Source organism: Saccostrea echinata, unplaced genomic scaffold, assembly GCF_033153115.1.
Source record: "Saccostrea echinata isolate AGI-Se365-2 ecotype Australia unplaced genomic scaffold, CSIRO_AGI_Sech_v1 ptg000033l, whole genome shotgun sequence".
Taxonomy (NCBI): Eukaryota; Metazoa; Mollusca; class Bivalvia; order Ostreida; family Ostreidae; genus Saccostrea; species Saccostrea echinata.
In genome coordinates, this window is record NW_026889782.1 from 17,924,854 (window position 1) to 17,950,315 (window position 25,462).

The 25,462-nt window shown below is 34.4% G+C and overlaps 1 protein-coding gene across 1 annotated transcript; it reads right to left on the reverse strand.

Moving 5' to 3' along the window:
• Positions 1–2,483: 2,483 nt before the first annotated feature.
• Positions 2,484–4,236, reverse strand: LOC133198216 (uncharacterized). Its single transcript, XM_061334342.1, has 4 exons — positions 4,129–4,236; positions 3,592–4,044; positions 2,960–3,480; positions 2,484–2,867 (listed from the first exon to the last, which is right to left on the reverse strand). Exons 2-4 carry the CDS (start codon positions 3,698–3,700, stop codon positions 2,484–2,486), a joined length of 1,014 nt encoding a protein of 337 aa, XP_061190326.1. The 5' UTR covers positions 3,701–4,044; positions 4,129–4,236.
• Positions 4,237–25,462: the final 21,226 nt, after the last annotated feature.

A 25,462-nucleotide genomic window follows, 5' to 3' on the forward strand; every position in this document is an offset into this window, starting at 1 on the left:
ATGGCTACTTTCAATTTAAAGCATCCTGTTGACGTAAAAAAAATTATAACCAATGAAATCTCTTGATCTAAAATGATATACGTCAAAAGCTTAATTTTTTTCTATGGAAGGTTATTATTGTAATTTTTCTATAATTCTTATAACATCACTGAAAATTATCGTTTCATGTGTTGTAATGATATGTTTATTAATTTTTTGTTAGCAAAAAACAGGCAAGGTGTCCATCCTTAAAAGTACAAAGAAGAAGAAAGAGCCTACAAAGTTTTAACAGACAAAAAAAAATAATCGGTCATTCAGCAAACGAAAAGATACTCTTCTGGAAAAGTTATGGTTTATCAGACCCTCTCTCTTTATTTTATTTTTTTTAATTTGTTTTGCATGTCGGTTTGGGAAAGTCTGCCCACAGGCGCCTGAAGTGTGGATCGATACCCACCATTTTATTTTTAAAAAATTGTAAGAACTTATAATTTCTCAAAAATATAAAAAAAATTCTCCGTCAATCAGGTCCATATGTCGTTCTTTGCAAGCAGATTGTACTTTTTCTTACGTTTAGAGAATGATCTTGTACAGTATAATAAAAATACATATTTTATTTTTATTATACCGTACAGGGCCATTCTCTAAACGTAAAAAAACTACAATCTGCTTACATAGAACAACATATGAATGTAAATGACGGGAAAATTTTTATATTTTTGAGAAATTATAAGGTCTTATATTTTTTTTTATGTCCCCGGATCGAAAGGTCCCGGGGGTATATTGTTTTTGTCCTGTCTGTCTGTTTATCGGTTTGTCTGTTTATCTGTTTGTCTGTCTGTCTGTTGTCAACCTTGCCCATAACTTTTGATTGGCTGGAGCTATGACTTTCATATTTCACATGTGTATTCCTTGTGACAAGACCTTTCTTTGGGTGCCATCATGTTTGACCTTGACCTTGGAGTTTGACCCACTTTTGCAAAACTTTATGAGACTTTAACCTTGGCCATAACTTCTGAACAGTTGGTGGTTGGGGTTTCAAACTTCACATGTGTATTCTTTGTGACAAGGCCTTCCTTTGAATACCAACAACTTTGACCTTGACCTTACAGTTTGACCTACTTTTGAAAAACTTTAACCTTGGCCGTAACTTTTGAACGCTTGGAGCTAGGGCTTTTATACTTCACATAAGTCATCCTTGTAACAAGACCTTTCTTTGGATACCAACAACTTTGACCTTGACCTTGGAGTTTGACCTACTTTTGAAAAACTTTAACCTTGGCCATAACTTTTGAACGGTTAGAGCTAGGGCTTTCATACTTCACATATGTAAATCCTTGTGACATGACCTTCCTTTGGATACCAACAACTTTGACCTTGACCTTGATGTTTTTCTTACTTTTAAAAAACTTTAACCTTGGCCATCACTTTTGAACAGTTTCAGCTAGGGCTTTCAAATTTAACATTTTCTATCTTTTGACCTGGATTTTGACTTGCATTTGAGAAACCTTAACCTTCGCCATAAGATGCCATACGGGGGCATCAGTGTTTCACAAACACATCTTGTTTAATTTGAAGTGGGGGGGGGGGATATCGATCCACACTTCTGGCGCCTGTGGTCTGCCCACTTTCCTCTTTCAAAAGTGATGCTACCGACACAAAAAAACACTATTCAATATTAGAAAAAAAGAATGCTAGTAGTTTTGCCCATTTGTAATTATAATATTAAACACATAGATAATTTTTCTAATTAACAATAAGATATCATCAGTATGCAATACAATGTTTTAAAATGAATATTTAAAAGCATATTAAAATTCCACAGGTACAAGATCCTTATACTGCAACTTCAGCTGAGGTGTATGTCAAACAGTACACTGAATGTAGATAGAAAATAATTTATTGCATTGTAGAATTAAAAAAATTGTATCTTTTTGGTATGAAAGTAATTAAAAAAAAAATGAAGTAAAACACTATGTTGGATTTAGGAACTTAAAAAGAGCTCTTTGTCTGTGGACGGACCCAAATGTGCCTCTTCGTCGTCATCTTTGACGGTGTCGCCTTCATCATCGTCGGCGTCATCCTCATCGTCGGCGTCGTCATCATCGTCCTATCCCTCAGTGCGCGTACAAGAACAGGCTGTCTAAACCACAGAAACTGTATTTCAGGGAAATATTGACAGCAGTTGTAGGTTATGTGGGGAGGGATTATCTGATACATTGTGGGTAGATTGTATGGAGAAAGAATGTTCATTTTGGCGGCATGCATGGTGCGTGGGAGTAACTGCATATAGGAAGAATGCGCTGAAAAATCTGGAAATTTTTTTGTCCCCAATATTTAGTTCGTAAAAAGTAAAATTATCTATAGTGTCCACGAATCTTTACCTTAAACTATTCTCCAACAGAATCGCTCTGACCCTCTTTCAGCTCTTCAATTTCTCTGACAAATTCCAAGAGAACACTTTTCTCCATATTCTTATTTTTTTTTTCCATTTTTCAAAAAGCGTTTTAGAGTTCATTACATTTAACTGTATTTAAAATTATGAAACTGTGTTGTGAAATTATGTCTGTTTTTGTTTTGTTTGCTATGTCAAAATGTTTTTGTCTGTGCTCCTGTAGAATAAAAATGGGTGTAAGTTTCCTTAATGAAAGTTTGTGGGTTGTAATATGTGAGTAATGTAAATCTTTGTTTTGTTGTGCGTGTTCTGAAAACTGAAGTAATTTGCTGTCTGTAGGCTTGTTTGAGAGAGTTGTAAGAGTGTTCTGTTGTAGATATTGCTTTTGTCGTATTAATGTTCTAAATGATGTTATTTCGTCTGTGATGTCTGATGTGTACATGTAATCTGTGTCTTTTTCTGCTATTGACAACTGCATCTGCAAGTTTGCTTTAATCTGAAAAACAAAATCATTCAGCATTGATGTATTTATAATTAAACAACATAAAACATAGTATTTCTTAAACACTAAGTGCTTAAACTTTTTACCTTGTCCAATCTATCCTTATTTCTGTACATGATTTTCCATCTTTCTTCCGATTGCAGTCCTGGGGACATAAAGCTTTTGCTCTTTCTGTTAAGATTCTCTAGTACAAAATCTCCCCCTCCACCCTTACTTTCGTTGCCACTGACACTGTAGGACTCATGATTTGCAATGAACTCGTTAACCACAGAGGGACACTGCATACGAATCATTAAATCCCTTGAATATGCCTCCATGTAAAATGGCATATTAAGACCAAAGAACAACGGTGAAGATTTAGACCTTCTGGCAAGAATTACCTCACTGTTGTTCCATCTTACGCCTGCTCTGAAAATATGGAGAGCTAAGCTGAAATTGAAAAGAATGTAGTACATTAATTTCTGGTTTGGGGTTCGAAGATGTTCCAGAAAACCTCGGACAGAAGGCTCCAGGTTATCTGCGAGGACGCGTCTGGCATAAGGCAATATTAGTTCTGCAGACATGGCATAAAAAAATATTTCCAAGATCTGCCAACTTTTATGATGATCTGAAATATTGAAACAAATCGAATCATTAATACAAATGTATATGATTATAAGGGTGGGTATGAATTGACGCGTTCATGATTTTTTATTGAAATATTACTAAAGATTTATACCACTTGCACTCTGGGATGCAGCAAGCGCTTTTAAGCTTCTAAAACCAAGCATTTTGTCGAGGTCAACTAGGGCTAACTCCCACAGGAGTTTAAACATGGCTTTAGTCATGTTTATCTCAAAATGTCTATGACCTGCAATAATTTTCTCAATATTTTAATCAAAATATAAACTAAATCAATATTTCATGTATTAGTATATTTTATTTGCTATCTAACTGTAAGCATGAGGATGTTTTTGTATTTTCTTCCATCCTCGGCGTCATCTACATGCCCAGTGTGGGATATATGGGAATTGAATTCCGCACAGCCGTCATACTGCCTATGACAAACGGGGCATACAAATACATCCTCAATGATTCTGGATACCAATACGTATGGCAAACCGTCACAGCCGACAGCTGCCCAATGTCGTGTTGTCCCCACACCCACTTCCTCTAGAAAATGGTCCAAAACCTGTGAATGTCACAAAATATGATTTTTATCAAGTTTATTGGTCAAGTTTTTGCATGTATGTACTTGTATCATTAAATACATTACTTTTTCTACGGCGTCGTAAGAACATGGATTCTCAAATACTGTTTCCCCCATGAGTAATTCATAATAGCCTGTTTTCTCTGTATTTATAACAGGAAAACACAAGTAACTGTACAAATAAACAGTTTAACACAAGTAAAATCAAGTGGAGTTTGTAAATGACTTGATATCCCACGTATCATTTGAGAAAGAGGCGTACCTCTCTGATGGTGCTGGAGTTTCTCGTAAGGTTGGCATTCTTTTTGTCAATGTGGTCAACATATTGGCCATTTTCATTATGTTGTTGATTCATAACCTTTTGAATTTGGTTTATGATGAAATCATTTCTGATAAATAAAGTATACCGAGTAACATAATAACAAATATTTTATATCTAATAATCATAGCGAAAAATTTCATTTTTAATAAGGCTTAAATACCTAATTTTAATAAATTCTTGTTCAAAGAAAGATTCTTTTCCTTTCATTTGGCAAATAATAGATTGTTTTGCCTCTGTATCAAATTTTTGCCAAGAGGAAGGGAAGTAGTCTGCGCTGGCCTGGAGGTTGTCATCTGTCACCATATGGACCACAGAGGTGATCACGGAACACTCCGACTTAAAGTCGGTCTTAACTCTCCATTTGCGACCGATGACATTTAAAATGGAAGGAAAAAATATTAAAACACGGTCACACATGTAAAAAAATTTACAAATAAAAAATATATTTCCAAAAACTTTATTAACCTGACTGTTGTCGAAAAACGATATGATGTCATTTGTATCAGGACATCTAATTCTCTCTTGGCTGTGGTTTCTTAAGCACTTAAGAATTGTTGTGTAGCTGCCAGCTGGACTAGCAGCTGAAACAACATTCAACCCTTCTTTGATTCCTATGGATATTTAAAGTAAACGATTAGTATGCAAGGAAATAACAGGAATTTAAAGGATGTCAGTATAAAAATCATATTATATTTTGATATTCAAATACAATATATTTATGCAAAATTGGAATTTTAAAAATTTTATTGGAAATTAACGCACCCGTTTTCGTTTATAGTAAAAGGGATTTAGCAAATGCCAGGGGGCCTACAAAGTTTCTGTTTTTCAAATAATACATGCTTTCCACAGCAGCGCATATGCCAGTGGCATAGGATTCTTCACTGAATTGGTCGCCCATCAATCCTTTAAAGAACCCTAGGATGACGGTGTTTCTTTCCAAGAAATAGCCTTCAGATGAAACATACAAAATTATAATCATTTATTTTTTTATAACATTTTCATAAAAATGTTCAATAATTTTTAAATACTAGTAAATCATTGTGACAGTCATATTTTTATTTATCAACTTACTTGCTGCATCAAATGTTCTGAATTTTTCATCATCTTTATAAATTTTCCCTGCAACCACACTGTCATCTAATATTTTTCTAGTTTGGTTCTTTCCTGTGTTACATTCAAAATATATTAAAATTTTATCAAAAAAATCTCCAAAAACTACAATTACAACACAATATAATTATTAATGCTTAGCCACTAATTTAAAATAATAGTATTATTTTAAATTTGGTACCAATCGCAGTCATGATTGACGCAAGTTCTTCATCCTCAATCTCTCCGTTCTCAATCTTCTCTACAAGCTCAGCAACCATATTACTCTTTTTCCTTTTTTTAACTTAGTGCGTCTTATTAAAAATTATAAAACAAGAAATATGAAACATACGGAGACAAAATATATAACGATCTTGAATTTTCATGAAATCATAGTTTTTTTTTTTTTTAATCTATTCATTCAGAGAGAGAGAGAGAGAGAAGTTCAATTAGAAAGAGTGAGAGAAAGAATGAGAGGGGACAGAGATAGCATATTTAACGCATCCTTCGCACAAGTTATCTGTGCGGGCGGTAATGTGCCCCTCCTACCTTAACTTCTCCACAACTGAAACTTTTATTTTTCCCCATCAATTTTCAAGATTTTAAACTCTTCTTCTCCGCAAAATACATGGTGATTTTTGCATCCACATATTTAACTGAAAGGCATCTCTATATCAAATAAATAAAGAAATTCATTTTTACTTTAAAATATAAATCCGAAATCTGTTTTGAATGTTTTATACACTTTTTGACCACCATACAAACTTTCAGAGGATGCAGTTAATTATAACGGTACTTTTCATTGGTTGTTCGTGATCCTGATCAAAAGAACGCTTTGATTTGGGAAAAAAGAAGGTGTAAGAAGCTTCCCACGTCGAAATTTATAATAATTATCGATAAAAATACTCTTATAATTGCCTAAGAACATGGAGGAACAATAGTAGACTTACTTGGGAGACGTGCGCTGATCCACCTCAGTCGAGATTCACACATGGGATGTCTGGTGAGTTGTCTTGTATAGTTGTAGGAGATGCCAACAAACAATCCTGTTTCTCGTGCAAATGTGCTTTCATGTATTTTCTTTTTAGTTTAAGCGCGAATATAAAAGACCATCATATCGTTAGTATTATTTGTATACCATTTAGGCGTTTGCCCACCAAATGGGACTCGAACCACCAATTGGGGGGGGGGGGGGGAGGTGTGCCCAACCTGTTAAAGCGAATATTATTCCATGTACCAAATGTCTCTTTATAATGATAAGGAGGGACACAAAACGAGGGGTTGCGGTAAGGTTCATAGACTTTTCTGCGAGGTTAGCATTCCCTGCAACTGAAGACCTCAGCATGATTTTTTATGTGGACAAGAAATTGAAAGTGAAAATCATTAGACGTTCAATATATATTTTATTTGTTTTATCGGATTATGCGGGTCGATCTCCTTTAAAAAGTTTACAGTTCAAATGGAAAAATACAAGACAAAGAATTATAGAAAAGAATTAAGACTTCTACAATTCAAATTACAAAATTCAAATTAAAAGAAATCCAATATAAAATTGTGAAATATATAATAAAAAAAATGGAAAATTGCAGAATTCAAATGGAAATTTGTTGCAATCTTTGACATGACATGCAATGACAATTCATTGCCATTTTACAAGTAAAGCTATACACGCTGTGTAAACACCGATTTATTTAATTTGAAATAAAATGAATAAATCTTTCGAGATATGTTGAGTAATGAAACAATAGGCCCAAGGGCCTTAACGGTCACATGAGTATAATACAACAATTTTGGGGATCCATAGAGTATAAAATAAACTGATAGATGAAGCTTTGTTGCCCAAAATTAAGAGAAATAGGATGATCAGAATCAATGAAATAATTAGTCTAGTATTCAGTAACAACTTGTAAATTAACTGTGGGACGTGGAGACCGGTCCTTCGGATGAGACCGTATAAACCGAGGTCCCTTGTCGCAGGTGCTGGCACGAAAGATTCCCTCACTTCTCAATGGCCCCGAGTGCCGAGTATAGGTCAAAATTTGTAGCTCTCAACCGGCCAGTGGTGGCGTCTCCATATGAAACTTCAAAAAACTTCATATGAAATATTCAAACTTTTAGATCTTCTGTACTACGTTTAAACCCATATTGTGACCTCTCACACTGGCCTCTTATTACATTAACTTTCAAATACATTATTTACAATGATTAATTATCAAAAATGAATGGCAAAAGGGGAATAACTTCTCTCAGTTGAATACAAATTAATAGAGCCCTGGCGACGACCAGAACACTTGACCAAATGGCCCTGATGTTAAAAAATCTGGTAAAAATACCCTTGCTTACTTAAAACTTTAATTCTGTTTGCCTTCGATATGCCATGGAGCAGAGAAGATTTTCGAAGAAATAACGCATTTTCACTACAGATTCAACACACCCTTACCCTAACACCCATGTCCCATGTCATGACATTCATAAATTTGGTAGAGGTACGCTTTTTATCATAACTACGCACTTTAATAGTTGAAGATTCACAAAGAATTAACATATGTCAAAGAATTAACACATAATACCCCCCCCCCTTCCCCCGAGAAGCACAAAAACCTGGGGACCATAAGTTTTAAAAAATTTGTAAGAAGCACAATTGATTGTTCATCATGACTATGCATTGTGTTTATCTGCTCATCACTAAGGAGCAGACAGGATTATTTAACAGAATTAATGCATTTTCAATATATTACCAATAAAGCCCCACCCTTAATCAATAAGCCTCGCCCTAACACCAGAACCCCTGACACTTGGGCCATGAAGTTCAAAATTTTGAAGAAAAAAAAACCATCCTTGTGCATCATAACCATGCATTTATTTAGTTTAATAGTACCCAGCAGCAGAAAAGAAGATTTTGAAAGAATGAATGCATTTTCACTATATAATCAATAGAGCTCGCCCTAACACCAAAACCCCTGACCCAGGAGAAGAGAAAAAGATATTCAAAGAAATAATGCACTTTCACTATGTTATCTATATAGCCCCGCCCTAGCCCCTGGAGCCATCAATTTCACAATTTTGGTAGCGGGCCCAATGCTCATTACAATCATGCCAACAGTTTGACTGCTTGATGTCCAGCAGTAAAGAAGATATTTATAAAGACTGCATCAATTTTGGAGGTTTTAGCCCAACCCCTGAGGCCCTAGGGGAACAGGGACCAAGAAATTCACAATTTTTGTTCCCTTTTACCCAAAGATGTAGCTGCAGATCTGTAGCTCGCTGGTCTGATAAAAATTGGGATGCACGAACCACAGAGCTACAGTGCCACCCATTGAAAAAAGTGTATATTTATTGCGAACAAAATAGTGCGCGGTTTTCTCGATTTACATCTCCGTATATTTAAGCTTCCATTTCAACATTTTACTAACCGTGTGTTCCTAACATATTCTTTTACTACTTCCACAATAAAACATTCCCAAAAACCGTTGTTAATTATGGAGGGTAATCGTGTTCAAAAATCCAGACTTGTAAGTTTGTAAATCCAAACTTGTAAGTTTGTAAATCCAAACTTGTAATCGTATCAGTCTCATAGTCTACATATGTAAGTAGGTAATTCCGACATTCTAGCATGTAGTTCCGAACATACATACAACTGTATTGACTTTGAGTTTATACTATGAATGTGTGTATTTTTGATGTTGTAAACTTTGTTTTCCGAAATTTATATTTCCGCGCTCTGAATAAAACACAATGACAATTGACAAGTCTCCTAATGTAAAGTCTACACGTTTGTCGAATTTTGATAGTGAGAATCATCAGTGCCAAAATTATTTTTAATGGTCTTACTTTCTTTTTTATTCTAACTTTTTGTTTTCCATATTAAATTCTTCATTTTTTATTTCTTATTTTATTCTTACTTCTTGAAGGCGCGGATCTAGAATGGGGTACGGACCCCCCACCCCTCCCCTGAAATTTGCAGACTTAATAAATGTTTATACTAAACGAACTAAAAGTGACCTTGGATCCCCCTCGAAAACGCTGATCTGTGTTAAGTTGACGACTACCCCCCTCCACCCAACACACACACGCGCGCGCGCGCGCGAAATAGGTTTTTCATGCTTGGGAAAGGGGTTTACTTTTTTTTTTTTAGCTTGCCAAGAAATGTTTGGGTTGGATTTTTTTGGACTGGGATGGACCCCCCCCCCCCCCTTGGGTCCGTGCCTGTTCTTGTTTATATTTTCCAGTTTTATTTTATCTATTTTATTATGGCAATTTTGATTCCTTTCGTATCTTGAAATTTCAATTATGTTTCACTTCACCTAACTCAATACTTAATTTTTTTGGTAATAATTATAAGCAAAATCTAAAGTTTGTTTAAGAAAGTAGAACTTACAGAGTTAAACTAAGAAATCCGAATAAAATTTAAACGAAAAGGGGCGCTACGGCTTTTTATGTACAGGTACATAGAGATCTTGCCGAACAGTCTAGCTACGAAACGTAGAAACATTTCCATGGAGCATATTTTTTTTTATTTTAAAAACCATATGATATCATTCTTGCGTGTTTTCTCTCTTTTTCAGGCCCGTAGGAAGCATTTTCATTTGGTGGGGGTGGAGCAGTGGGCACAAAACGAAAATTTCTTGATACCCCCCCCCCCCAAATGAAACATTCCTGTTGAGGGGGGACAACGATTAATTAGCCTTATTTCTTTTTTTATGTATTTACCGACAAAATTATTGAGAGGGGCACAATCAGAAATTGCTTTTTTATTGGTATAGTATATACTGGCACCCTCACCCCACTTGCTACCTACGGACCTGGTTCGGGGCCATAAAACTGTTTCTCTTTTCTACATACTGTTAATTCCTTTGGTAAATGTGAGACTGTGATCAAAAATGAGCTCGTCTAAATTTTATTGCCCTGGTGCAAGATGTTTCAAATATGATAAATATGACCGCCATTTTTGATTGCCCGCTTATGGTACACTTTAAATTGATATTGTCATCACATTATTTTTTTAAAGTAGGACAGAGAAATTTTTTTCACTAAAAAATCCCAGGTCCGAAGTAAGAGGGATCGAAAGGTTGGGCTCCCAACTTTTTTGTGTGGAGAATAATCTTTTTAACTGTTTTAATATGACAATTCATTTATAGGCTGTATGCCCAACCACCCCCACCCCCATCCCCCTTATTTTGCAGTATCATTAAACTCTGGCAAATTATTGCTTTGAAAAAAAAAATTACTGAAAACTTTAGGATATCCATACATCGCCTCCCATGAAGGAGGAGTTTGGGCAGTTTATTTTTTTTTCATCGTCAATTTTTTTGGAGCCCGGATAAACATTGATACGGATCTTCATCTACTGAGGAGTTGTTGTTGTTTTTTTTAATATGATATCATTGCAGTTACATTGGTTCTTAATAAACTGGGGCACTGATCACAGTAGCCTAGTGGTTGGGCGCTAGCTTCGTCGGCCATTGGAGGGTAAGAGTTCGCTTGTCCTAAGTTCCTAGTGCCGGCCGGCAAAATATAAGACGTTTAATATACGTTTTGGTAATGACTATTCCTTCGGCATTGAAAGTCAAATTGAATAATTTTTCGGTTGAGACCTTAAAAACCGAAGCCCCTCTAGATCCGCGCAAGCCGTGAATATTTTTTCGGTTGAAACCTTAAAAACCGAAGCCCCTCTAGATCCGCGCAAGCCATGAAAAAGCGGGTAATTGTTCATGTCACATCGTCAAATAAAATGAAATTAAGAAGATAAAATAAAATTGGAACATATAAACAAAGTTAGAATTAAAATTAAATAACAAATTCATGATCAAATGAAAATAGTAATATAAAATTGGAAGTTAGAATTAAAAAAAAAAATCTAAATAATCTATTTCAGTTGGAAAAAGAAGAAGTTAGAATTAAAAAAAAAAGGGAAAAAATGTGGCACTGATGCCCCTCCGTAGTTTCTCATAATCAAAATTCGACAATCATGTAGACTTTGTAGACTTGTCAATTGTCTTTGTGTTTTATTCAGAGCGCGGAAATATAAATTCCGGAAAACAAAGTTTACAACATCGAAACTACACACATTCATAGTATAAACTCAAAGTCAACACAATTGTGTGTTCGGAACTACATGCTAGGATGTCGGAATTACCTATTTACACATGTAGACTATGAAACTGATACGGTTACAAGTTTGGATTTGCAAATTACAAGTTTGGATTTACAAACTTACAAGTCTGGATTTTTGAACACGATTACCCTCCATAGTTAATAGCCGTCCTGGGCATGAAATTGAGACCATCGAAAATTTCGCATATTTATACTGCCATTTTGAATGGCAAGATAAGAAGCTTCGTGCATGACTTGTACATGCAGTTTTGTTGTGGAAGTAGTAAAGGAATATGCTAGGAACACACGGTTAGTAATATTTTTATATATACGGAGAAATAATTGAAAAGTAGCGCACTTTTCTGTGTGCAATAAATATACACTTTTTTCAATGGGTGGCACTCTGTAGCTCTCTGGTCGTTCATCCCAATTTTTTCAGACCAGCGACCTACAGATCTGCAGCTACCAAAGATGCTATATGCCAAAATTGGTTGAAATTGGTTCAGCGGTTCTTGAGAAGAAGTTGAAAATGTTCAAAAGTTAACGCACAACGGACTACGACAGACAAAAACGGATAGCACTAGGTCACCTGAATGACCCAGGTAGGTAGGTACCTAAAAATAATAATTAAGACAAAACCTTATTAAATAATTCGTTGAAATAATAAAGCAATTACCGCAGTGCGCAAACAAGTCGTAAAATTAATTAAGATTATCAAATTAAATGAGAAAACTACTTTTCAATACCTGTATTAATAAATGAAAATGTTTTTCTATCCATTAAAAAAAAACTGATGTAGAAAAGAAGATGGCCGAACAAGGCGATGGAAGTTCCTATAGTTCGACAAACATGAAGGTGAGAAATTAAACCTCAATCACAACAAAATTTTCTTTGATATTTCATCTAACATTAAAGTATACTTGATGTGAGATCTCCACAATTTGCAAACATCTGACAAAGATTGAAATTATTTGTCTATGAGATAGCATACACACGCTAAAGAGGACCAGAAGAATCAATTTCTCGTACTGTAACAAAAGTTTTAGATGAGTGGGTCTTCGCTCCATGTTTTTTGAAAGTTTATACTCAAAGTTGCGTAAAAATATACATTTTTTGTTTTAAAAACATGAAAAAAGGACTCAATATACCTTAAAAATACACTTTTATGACAGAACATTTCCATCTTTCGAGATATACATTTAATCAAGGGTCATATCACAAACATGATTTAAATGCCACTATTCACCAGAATCTTTGTAGCGTAGTGGTTAGCGCGTGAGTCTCAACGAAATAATGCTCACATTTTTATTCCTAAGGTTCGAAACCCACGAATACCACAGAATTTTTTGATAACAGAATAATTTTTGCAGCATAAATTTTCCTCAGAAAAGTTTTATCATTATGTTATAAATTTCAATAATGAAAACTTTACTATAAATACTAAATTCACAAATTGAACATGATTTCTTAACATATCTAAAGATATAGGCATTTTGCACGCCTTGTTCACCCATCTCCTTTCAGGTTGGTTTCAGCATTCCGGAAACCATAAGGAATCGAGAAATCAATAGTTTCCGTAAACTGAAACGTACTAGTATTGCTAAATTGATGTAAAACTGATTTTCATTTCGCGGAAACCATTAGGAAACAGAACAATTAGTTTCAGCAAATGGAAACGGTACAGAAACTATATACATGTAGTTTCAATACGAAACTTCCACATCTAATTTCAACAAGGTTTTGATATACATGTAGTTTAAGTTTTGTGGAAAGTCCGAAACTGGACTTTTCATCCAGTGGCCTTATTGAAAATTGACATGGTTTTCCTTTTACCAAGTTTAATATTTAAAAAGGATGACTGTCCTCCTAAGAAAATTGAAAACAAAGTAATAAAATTTCATATCCAGGGTCATTTCTCAACAACTTGTTACTTCTTTTCTATATACTGCATTGATTTGTTTGTTTTAATGTTGCTTAACGTCCCTCTCGAGAATTTTTCACTCATATGGAGACGCCATCACTTTCCGGTGGAGGGCTACAAATTTATACCCATACTCGGCACTCAGGGCCATTGAGTAGTGAGGGATCATTTTTTGTTCAAACACCTACTGCGACACGGGACCTCGGTTTATACGGTCTCATCCGAAGGACCGGTCTTAGGTCCTGCAGTTGATTCGAACTCGCGACGTAAGCTCCTTACTCCGCGACTCTAGAGCAGACGCTCTAACCACTGCGCAACGCGGGCGACGGCACTGCATTGAAAAATGACCCTGTTGAATGTTGACCCTCCTTCATGGTGTTGTGCTATGTACGATGTGGATGTTGTTATTCATGATTTTATTAAACTTCTCTATCCGATTCTTTCAATAGAATAAAGAAAAACTATAATCCAGACCTAGAGGCTTATTTTCATAGGTCATACGTTTGTATTATACAACGTTCCCCTCAATATTCAACGGTGAAGATGCTTCCCTAGGTCAATTTTCAACCAGAGTACGAATCTTTTGTTTTGCTGAACCGTGTTCTTAATTAAAAAATATATCCAACTGAATTTTATTTTTTAAAAGAATGCCTCTGAAACAAAAAATTTCTTGCAACTGTATAAGGCATGAGGAATGCTGCAGTAGCAATGTCGAAACATGTATCCGTGCCTACCAGAAAGATAAGGGTGGATGTCATAAAGACTCTCATTGGATGTGGTTCCCTGTTACGTAGAGCTGTTTTATCTTTGTGAAGGATGCCTCTACTTCGCTGGAAAAAAAAATTGAAATTTTAAAAAAAAACACTTGTTACAAAAAATGTTCAGTATAAAGAGGATTCGTGTTCAAAATGAATAAATGTACAGAAAATCCACCTGCTTCTTATACAACCATTTCCAACTACCTGAAAAATAACGAACCATTGAAGATACAGCTCTCGGGACACGTTCATTTTTCTTGACAATAATCAAGTTAAAACAACATTGCGCCCAAATTTACTGTATTTAGTCATGTTATGAATAAACTGGTCGTCGAATAGAGTTTGACGCAGAACATATACAGAAAGTGCCACTTTGAAACAGACTACAAGTCTACATGTAGTTTGTTAACCACGTTAGTTCATGTAGTCCCTGCAACCTCCAGAGTGATTTCTCGCCAGCTACGTGGTGGACCCCTAGCACCTCAACGGAAGATGTTAGCGCAATGGATAAAGTAGTCAAGATGAAAAACGGTCAGTTTAGTGGATACAGGCACCAATAAAGTATTATTAAGCAAAGAGAGCAGTAAAATGATTATTATAATTATTTTTAATTTTTTGATAAACATCGTTTAATTATCATCTATATACATTCATTCACATGCTTTTGGATTTATTCAAGGATGACTAATCAATACTCTGTTGAACAGAATTATGGATGGGGGTTATTTTTAACTACAAACAGCTACTGAAAGGTAAACTTATAAAGATGCATTTACCAAAACGCAGCATGTAATGGTAGTATGAAAATTAATATAAAAAATAAAACATGGATAAATAAGTCATCCGAGTACAACAAAGAAATGGATCTACTTAAGTACGATACAAATGAACTGAGAGATGAATATACATGTATGCTTTTCTCATAGCAAGAGATATATGATAATTAGGTATCAAAAAAATAGTTATTCATAAAGTACATGTATTTGTTTGTCAGTACTAATACATTTACCACCTTCATCATTTTGTAGACTAAACAATAAAATGGTGCTCGAGACCATGGAGTAAACCGTTAGCAATCCGATACACGTTGGCCTCTCCTGGTCTTTCAAGAAAATATAGTAATTAAAAGATAAGGTATTTTTCAACTTGTGTATTTTTTTAATTATTACAAGTCTATACTTGGCCATTAAAAAAATATAAAAGAACCTTTTCTATTATACATTACAAATACTTGTTTATATTTTTTATTCAATCTGACCTATCAATAACATTTTTATAGTAATTTATCATTACCAGGAAAATTGCCAAAGGGAACGACTTATCTCAGTGGACTACAAGTGTCCCTACAATATCAATAGAGCTCTGTCTAGCACCCTAGTACTTGATTGATTGTATGTGGTTTTACGTCCCATTCAAAAATTTTTTACTCATATAGAGATGTCACCATATACCGGTGAAGGACCTTATATTTAGACATTTACTCGACACTCAGTGAGGGATCTTTATCGTGCCAACGCATGTCTTGACACGGGGCCTCGGTTTTTAAGGTCTCATCCGAAAGAACTGCAACTTTCACTTTAAAGTGCCGAGCGCTTGGCGAACCATCACACTTGACCCAGAGGTGCGGCATTTCACAAATCTGGTAAAACACCCTTGCTTTTTTCAACTTTGTGCTCCGTTTGCCTCCTAAATTTCCCGGAGCAGTAAAAAGGAACTTCATAGAATTTTAATTCAAATGTACTGTATGTACCCAGGCCGAAAACTGAGAATTCTAAAAATCTTTCAGTATATCGGGTAGTAATATGTGGAATACTTTGTGTGAATATTAGAAATTCAAGGTGTAGTATGCTTAAAGGGAAATTAAACTCATATTTTTAATGTTATTTGGTTCTTATTTAATATATATTCACAATAATTCATTTAGCTTCTATGCACTGTACTTTTTTTAACTCTTTTACTAGGTGGTACGAAGGTACCCACGAACTTATGTTTTCCAAGAAATGTAAAATTTCAAATAAATTACAACTTATCACTTCTTCATCCACGAAATCAAATCTCCACGAAAAATTGACCCCATGAAAATACGTGATTTTACACTAGCTGTTTTATGTGTTATATTCAGGGCCATATTGAAAACTAGCAATGTTGCTAAATATGTCACCCTAATAAATAAAGGCTTTATAAAAGTCTTGCTTTTCCAATGGCTTGTACTGTTTTTATTACTGTGAAATCACATATCTTCGTGGGTTTAAGTTTTCTCGGTTTGAAGAAGAAATTTGGTTTGTGAGATTAGATTTCGTTGTTGGGGGAATGCTGAGCAGTTCGTGGTGGACATGTATTCCAGGTTTTCTTAATACCCCGAAAACAACGAAAATTACAACCCAGGAAAATTGTTGATTTCACTGTTATCATTTTGCGATTTTCAAATCGCTATTTTATGCGTAAGACATAAAATTCGTTGTGTCAGTTTTCAACTCTGATGAATGGCCGATGTGATACAGTGACCGATAGTAAACGGAGTACACAAAACAAGCGAGACATTGGGAGAAAATGAGGGATGTTTAATGAACTTGGTGCTGTTGATGGAATCCCACATACCAATTAAAGCACCAAGAGAGAAACCCAAGTCGTAATAGGATCAAAAAGATATTACTCCTTCGTTGCATTAGCTTTTAGCAAATGAAATCTGCTTTTCACATATATTTGAAAGGGTAATCCTGGGAGTACTCACGATGCTAATCCAATTGTTCTAAAAGGCAAAAAAAACAAACAAACAAACAAAACAAACTAGGGTTATTCAGCTTTTCTACTTTTAATTTTGTTCAATACGCGTCCTTCTCAAAATAGACAGGTGCTCTGGAGATGATTTATGCTATTGGGAGTCCAGATTTCGCAGTCTGCTGTGTTTTGATAGTTAGGATGTCAAACTAATTTTCTTCTCTTTTCTCTCTGTGTATTGCACACCTTTTGCGTGAATATGAGGGAAGTAGACCTTGAATGTGATGTGGTGGTAAGAATGAGTGTAAAAATGGCGATAAGAGAAAATTCATACCAAATGTTATACAATGTACCATCTTGTGCTAATATGTAAGGTGAAAAGAAGATAGTTTCGGAAAAAAAATCACCATTAAAAAAAGACATCTAGAATTCAAATGCATATTCGGGTGTTTTTTTTTTATTGCAAAATAATTTGTGTGCACTTGGAGAGAAGTGGATGCCTAAATAAACTAATTTATTGATATAGGACACTGTAACGCTCACCTGAATTTTTAAATGGTCCTGTCGTTCTTCATCTATGCTGAAGATTTATTCACTATGTTTTGACCCGAACCTATCCCTGGGATCATGATTTGAGCAAACCTGAATATACACAACCTGAGAATGCTTCGATATAAATATGATTTATCATGCCTTTGACATTCTTGAAAAGATTTTTAGAGATCGATTCCCATCTTTTGTAAATAAAATTTTGATAGTCAACTGTGGCCCCACCCAACTTTCGGGGTCATGATTTGAACTAATTTGAGTCTACTTCACCTTAGGATGTTTCCTTGTCACGCTCCTTATAAAGCCGTTACTAGTCCTTAAATATTTTTCCCAATATATTTTTAGCAGCTGTGGTAGAACATCGGATAAAGACTGATTAAGGTTCATATATTTTTCATAAAGATGGTAAACAAAAACCTGAATATTATAATTACAGAAAACGTATGGCCGACACAAAACACATACGTAAGAAACATTTAGACAGACAATTGAAGCATAATTAGAATTTACATAAAACATTTTACAACTTTAGTTCTAACCGGGACACACACATGTAAGAATACATATATTTCTAGATGTATGGAAGTTACACTGAGAAATACGTCAAACCGGTTCAATGGCTAGGATAGGAGTGGGGGTCGTTAGTAATAAAAGGCGGGAATTTAGTGAATAGAAATGTGAAGTCATGTGACCGTCTGTTCAGTGTTTAAAAATAACAATACCACATTCACACAAAGTCTTTCATACCACATACTCACATATGCGAAAGCAGCGCAAATTGCATTTAATATTTTAATAACACATAAACCTGGTTACATATTCATATGTAAAATTTGATCATCCACTGAGGCCACACCCTACCCCCGGGTGTCATGATTTAAAAAAAAAAAAATTGAATCTACACTAGGTTATGAAACTTCACCTAAGTTTTACTCTTCTGGCCCAGGTGTTCAAAAGAAAAATATTTTGAAACATTTCCCCTGTAAATTCCTGTGTTAAACTTTGATCTCCCATTGTGGCCTCAGCCAATCCTCGAGGGTGATAATGTGAACATACTCAACATAGTGAAATCTACACAATGTAATGAAGCTTTCAGAATAAGTTTATCTTTTCTTCTCCCGTAGTACTTGATAATATTTTGAAAGATGCCATTAAGTTTATACTAATTCTTGATTATCTCCCATTGTAATATAATTATCTATCCTTGTTATGTCCCCATGATCCTGGTCTTTGGTGTGTTTTCATTTTGATTTCTTCAAAAGAGAAATGTGCTGCGATCCTGTTGAAATCTGATTTAATTTAATGATATTAGGAGTAATATCGTTGTTGTTTAAGGCTTACGTGCACGTGTACGTACGTTTCTATGACCTTGCTGTATATTTCACAGAACAATACGAGGATTACAGCACTGTTTCTGATAAATACTATTGTAACTTTGATTTTGGGATAAGAATTTGTTTTAAAATAGGGTATGCCTTGCACTTTTGGATTTTAATACTGACCTAGTTTTTCATTCTTAAGAAAGGAGGCAAGTGATTGATGGGGTATCCCGATTACAGATAATGATCGAAAGAAGAATGAGTATATTAAAGACTTTATCATGAAAACTTTTTTAGACTGATGTAACACACTCATATTTTAGTTGACTATTTTATTTGTTTATAAGGGTCTAATACATAGGTATAACGTTATTGGTAACCTTAGTTGTGTTGCCTAGGTCAATGCTAGTTCTATCCTTTGCTTGCTGATGCTGATCCTAGCAATCCTATTTTTAAATGCTGACCCTGATGCTAGCTGGAAGCTGATGCTTATTTTGCTGATGTTGATCTTTGTAACAAAATTAGTTCCCTCCACTTTGTTTATTGGAAAAACACCAGGGGGTCGTAACGTAAAGGGTACTTAAGTCTAAGACCATACTTAAGTAGGACCTATAACTACAGTCTTAAACTTAAGACCGTAACCAGAAACGTGCTAAGATTTGACAGTCTTAGCAAAACTAAGGCGGCCGGTAGAGGTGACTTAAGTATATCTTAACTTTTTTATACATATATTTAGAACTATATAATGTTGTCTTTCGATGTTAAAACATTCCTCTATTCATATTATGCATTAAAGAAAATAATTACCTCTATTTAATACTAGTATAAGAATTTTCATTTTTTGTCCGGGGGGGGGGGGGGGGCAGTTTTATTGATCTCTGATTCCGTATCTCTCTGAACATGGCATACATGGAAATTGTAAATGCAAATTTCATTATGGGATACGTTTAAAATATTACTGGGACCTCGGTTATAAACACTAATCATTATAAGTCAATTGTTTACAGTAATAAATCAAGGATATGTATGTTCACTGTGAAAATATTTAGATGAAATAGGTTTTTAAAAAAACAGAACAATTGTTGATGAGTAAGAGAATAATGACAAGAAAACTAATAAAAAGTGTCTGTAAATTAGATTAAATGTAGAACACATCAAGCGCGGATTCAGACGGGGTTCACCACCGTTCAAGGGAGAGAGAGGGAGAGAGAGAGACAGATGTTAATAACTTGGAGACATACGAAAAATTATCCTCTGAATACAGTTCTTTTCCATCCTCATGATCCTTGCATGATTAAATTGTAAATAAGTATTTCATAAAACGTCTGCAGTCTTTGCTTGCTGACATGGGCTGATACATTGGGGGGGGGGGGGGGGAGAATTCAAAATGTTTTGTACTTTTGTGTAGAGTTTCAATATTTCAAGTACATCCACATTCGGTTATCATGCCATGTCTGCGAGAATGACAAATTAAGCAAGTGAACATTTGTCAAAACGAAAGAGTAACAAACGGTAAACTGAAAACATCGCAATCTCAAATGATAAGCAATAGTCACACATTTACAATGAACCAACTAATTGCCACTTTGTGACCGTGCAGTATTTGTTTTCAAATATTCAGAATAATTTTTAACAGTTCTCATCACATTTTTTTATACGAAATCTTTTCTAACATTACTAAAACCGATAGGTAAGGACGCCAACTTTAATATAATATATAATTAAAAACGTAACTGAATCATTTTCTAACAATATATCTAAATAAACTGAAAAACTAGGGTGATTCATAAGAAATATTTTGAACATAAGTTTGACTTAGCTAAGACCTAGCTAAGTTCGTTTTATGTTACGGTTTAAGACATACTTAAGTAGTACCTAGGCAGGTCTAAAGAATGCGCGTAAAACATACTTATGACCCTTCTTAAGTCAAAAACTTAGCAAGCTTTATGCTACGAGCCCCAGCTGTTTAACTTCTTTCTTGCAATATATTGCGCATTTCCCGATAGCTTCACACAGTTTTCAAGATGTTCTTATATATTTTGCAGATCAATTGAAAATGGTGTCACATAGACAGGTTTCCCTTTGATTTCCATTATAAAATTGTCATACTCCCATCCCTTGAACTGCATTCGAACATGTAGATGTATATCCCTATGCGAATTGGATGGTCAGTTTTAATGACAAAGACGAGAGACTGGAAAATTTATACGGGTGTGATTTTTGTAATGTATACATTAACTTTGTAATATACTCAAGTAGGCATGACTAGTTCATACGCATTCAAAACATCGTCAGGAAAGGTCAGAGAGATTCCCAATTTATCACTAAAATGGGTAGAAGAAATAATAATTACACAGAAAATATACGCACTCGCACGTCTAATTGTCAGTTTTCTAAATGATACAGATGAGAGATTGAATAAATTATACGGTGAGTTGTTTTTGTTAGAGACGTCAATGCATGTATTAACTTTGTAATATATTCAAGTAGACATGAATAGTATATACGCATTCAAAAAAATTGTCTGGAAAGTTCAGAAATGTGCAAAGTTTATCTCTTCTTCTCAGTAGTAAAAGGATGGAGGAAGAAATAATAATCTCATTAAGGTTTTGTCAAAGGTCAACATGTCCAAAAAAATATTTTTACAATAGCTCCAAAACTATGTGGTTTATAAAGTTAAAACTTTTACAGTTTATAAATATATCATTGATTAACAGATACAAAGTATCACTTGATAACAAATACTGAAAAAAAATATTTATCGAGAAAAATTCTTTAATAAAAATGCATATATTTTTTAAAAATACATCTAATTAATTCCGTACTTTTAGTGAAAGCCATAACTTAGAAACAATGTATGTTTATCAATGAAGGGCAAGTTGGACTTCGATAGCCTCCGGAAAGTTGTTTCCCCTGTTTATTTTGTCCAAATGTGAAGATTTAAAACCGAAAGTACATTGTAAATGGCGGATTTTATAGGGGTCTTGAACTTCAATTAATTATTTGTGTCTTTGTACTAAATTAATACTTTCAACTTTTGTTTCAATTTCTGTAAATCGATCATCTCACAAGTATGTGCTTCATGATCTTTTAGAACGCATGTAAAAAATAATTCAAAACATGAGAATTTTCAAAGACTTAAGTCTTTAATTTACTAACACCCAGGTTTCTGGAACTCATCCTTCCCCCTCTCCTCCCCCGAAAACCTACAGGACACTACCCTGGGCCCGCTTGGGACTCGGGTGACTCTCAGATCCCTTGTCTCACTAAAAATTTGAGCCTAGCTACTGCCTTGATCGGGCGGATAAGGCAACAGTTTACTGTAAGAGATTGAAAGTTTACATCTTGTTAGACATATTCTGTAATACATAATTTAGTCATATGTTTTAGATATGGTTAATTGTATGCAATGTTATGATTACAAGGCGCAACCTCAAAATACAAACGTTTATCTGAGTCGAACGGCAACAAATCTTTTGATATGAGAATTTGTCATACAATTATCATGTAATGATTTTACTCCTTTGATGCATACAAAATGTAAAGTTTGCAATATTTACATTATTTTAGGAGTTTTATGAAATGTTATCGTAAATTCTATATATAATGCCAAAGGAAACTAGGCCTTAAAATGACAACGGGCTGGGGTAAGAATGTTATGCTTTCTATAGATATCGGTCGTTTCCCGTAATCTATAGAAAGTTTAACTTCAGAAAAATGGCATAGACATTGGAAATGTTTAAACAGGCGGGAGAGGCAGAGAAAATTTGTCAAGATTACTTGTTTTTAAAACGTGATTGTGACGTTAACCTTTTGTTTGTGTTGTCATTTTTATAGCTCAGTGTTGAGCTAGTTCCTGACACAATCCATTTTGTTACCTGTAAGTGTTCAATCTTTTTGGAAAACTGTCCATTCTTAAAAAGAATGGCCAGTTTTTTTTCTAAAGAGAATGGACAGTTAAAACAAACAGAATGGAGAGTTTCGGGTAAATTTTGGAATGTGTCCAAGAGGTAACCAAGAACAAATACTTTAAATACGCTTAATTTACATGTAAATAAAAAAAGAACGTGGAGATCTAAGTTAATCCAGAACACAAAGTCTGCACAGCTTCCGCTCGATTTTACACTTTAAAGTCCATGAATGATGCACAATACTTCAGTACGCTTGCGGTCTACTTATTCGGAAAGTTTTAAACAGGAAATAGGCGAGCCACAAGGTAGTATTTTATCAGTCACTTTATTCAGAATAAAAATTAACAGCTTAGCATAAGTTCTTAAAATAATGATATGTATGGAAGTTTATATGTCGATTAAATTGATCTTTGTTATAAATTCAAAGATATGAATTATATTGAGCGAAAATTACAGTTTTGTCTGAATAAAATTCAAAATTAAGCTGATGTTAATGAATTTACGTTCTGTAAAAGTAAATCTGTTTCCGTGCATTTTGCTCCACACGGAAAGCCCGTGACGAACCACGTATGTGGTTCGATGGAAATCCAATAAAAATAGTTAAAGAGATAAAGTTTTTAGGTATCATCTTTGATAGTAAACTCTCTTTGGTTTCGCATATTAAAATGCTAAAAGAAGAATGTACAAAGGTTTTTGATGTTGATGTTTGCAGATACAAAAGGGGGGGGGGGATAAAAATACTCTTTAATTTAAAACTCTATCACTCTTTAGTATAATCCAAGTTAGCTTATGGCAGTATTGTGCATGGCTCTGCAAGAACTTCATACGTAAAAGCTCTTGATACAATACACCATCAAGGCCTTCGACTTTGCTCAGGAGCTTTTCGAACTTCTCCTGTAGATAGTTTATATAAGCGCAAAGTGAATGAACGGTGAACGGAAGATGGTCGGTCTATTCGGAATGTAGTTCTGACATTAGCATACCATGTTAAAGTTGTTCTTAACACTTCCAGAACAAACAAATAAATAAACAAACTATCAAATAAATAGATAAACGCTCCCACATTATCGTAAGAAAATGATACATGCACATTAAGTGCGCCAGCTAATTGTGTTTCTTACAGACTTTTCTGCACATATATTTAATGTTAAGCTGTTTAGTCACAAACAATTTATCGCTGTTAAACATTGTTGCTAATACAAAACCCTGTAGTTGACGTAGAGAAAACTACAAGGAAACGTGTTTCCACACAGAGGCGATTACATGTTAAATAATTTCTAAAAAAAATTCACAATTAAAAATATTTTTACATAGGTCTGTGGATGTGTAACATAAATACACATGTATTCTAAAATCTTCAGTCAATTATATATTTATTTGGCATTTTTAATTTTTAACGATGATTATTTGAGCAGAATTCTACTTTAGACCCCCCCCCCCTTTCCCCGTCATGACTTGTGGACAAGAGGATACAAGGAGAAATTCATATTATTTGTTTTAGATTTGAATTTCAGTTATTGATATTTTAGAACATGTACTTTGCTGCCATATTTAAATATAAACAGACAAATTATACAGAGAGAGAGAGAGATTCCGTCTTGCCTCCCCCCTCGCCATAGGCATGTACCTGTATCAAGCAAATATATTTTTTTTTATTTTTTTTTTTAATATATCAGGCAGTGAAAAAAAAAATTTATCCACAAAACAATTTGTTTGGCAATCATAATCTTTTTTTTTCTGCTTCAAGTTCACATGAAGTCCACGTGCTTGTCTTGTGAATCAATGCCATTGACTGCTGCTGTAAAAGTCTCGTCACACCCAAGGCAATGTTCTAGTGTTCCCAAGGAGTTTGAAACACTTTTTGATCGTTTCTAGATCTGATTCAAACATTGCTCAAAAATAATCAATTAATGAATAAATAAAATGCATTGGACATAAACACTTGGAATAATTAAGCTGCATGAATTTGATCCTTGCCAATTCAAATACCACCGTCGACACGTGTATTTTGGACCTTCATTGCTTAATGACTATGATAGATGCAAGAACGTTTATAAACTGAAATTCTGATGTCACAAAAAGCATCGACTTCCTTTTTAATGTGAGCTAAAATTTATTGCAAATACTGACGAAGTGGCAGATATAGGAAAGGGGGGGGGGGGCTCGTAACTAAATTAAGTGGTAAACTTATAAATAGTTACAATGATGAAGGATTTTTTCCTCTCTTACAATAGACTTTGGTTATATTTGTGAAGAAGAAAACCTTATACCCTTCCAGCTCCACCAAAAACTTGCTGTTATAATTTCTTTTAGTGCATTACAATTAAATGACTAAATTTTTAAGAGTACTATCAATGTACATCACTCCGTAGATATTTATAATTAATCCATAAAACTATCTATAATTCTCAGAAATAGTTGTAACATGTACATGCATTTCTATTGTAACTGGGAGAAAAAAAACTTGTTGGTAATGAATATCGTAGTAATTATTCAGCAGTTGGTAAATAAAGCGACCTGGGTTGTCATCTCTCTAGTATCAACGATTTGTGGTCTTTGACGTTGCAGCACCGTATCCGTACATGTATGTTGGCGTATCTTAATTTAATCCTGTAGCATCGTACTAAATGAATATTCCTTTGACAGCATTTATTTTTAAGATTAATTTAATAAATAATCAACAGTTAAGTGAAAAATAATAATAAATATTGGAGATAATT

Coding starts and splice junctions, on each gene's coding strand:
- LOC133198216 (XM_061334342.1), bottom strand. CDS start 3,700: ATGACTAAAGCCATGTTTAAACTCCTGTGGGAGTTAGCCCTAGTTGAC. Junction 3,481..3,591: donor TGCATCCCAGAGTGCAAGTG/GTATAAATCTTT, acceptor TCAATATTTCAG/ATCATCATAAAAGTTGGCAG. Junction 2,868..2,959: donor ATAAGGATAGATTGGACAAG/GTAAAAAGTTTA, acceptor TTTGTTTTTCAG/ATTAAAGCAAACTTGCAGAT.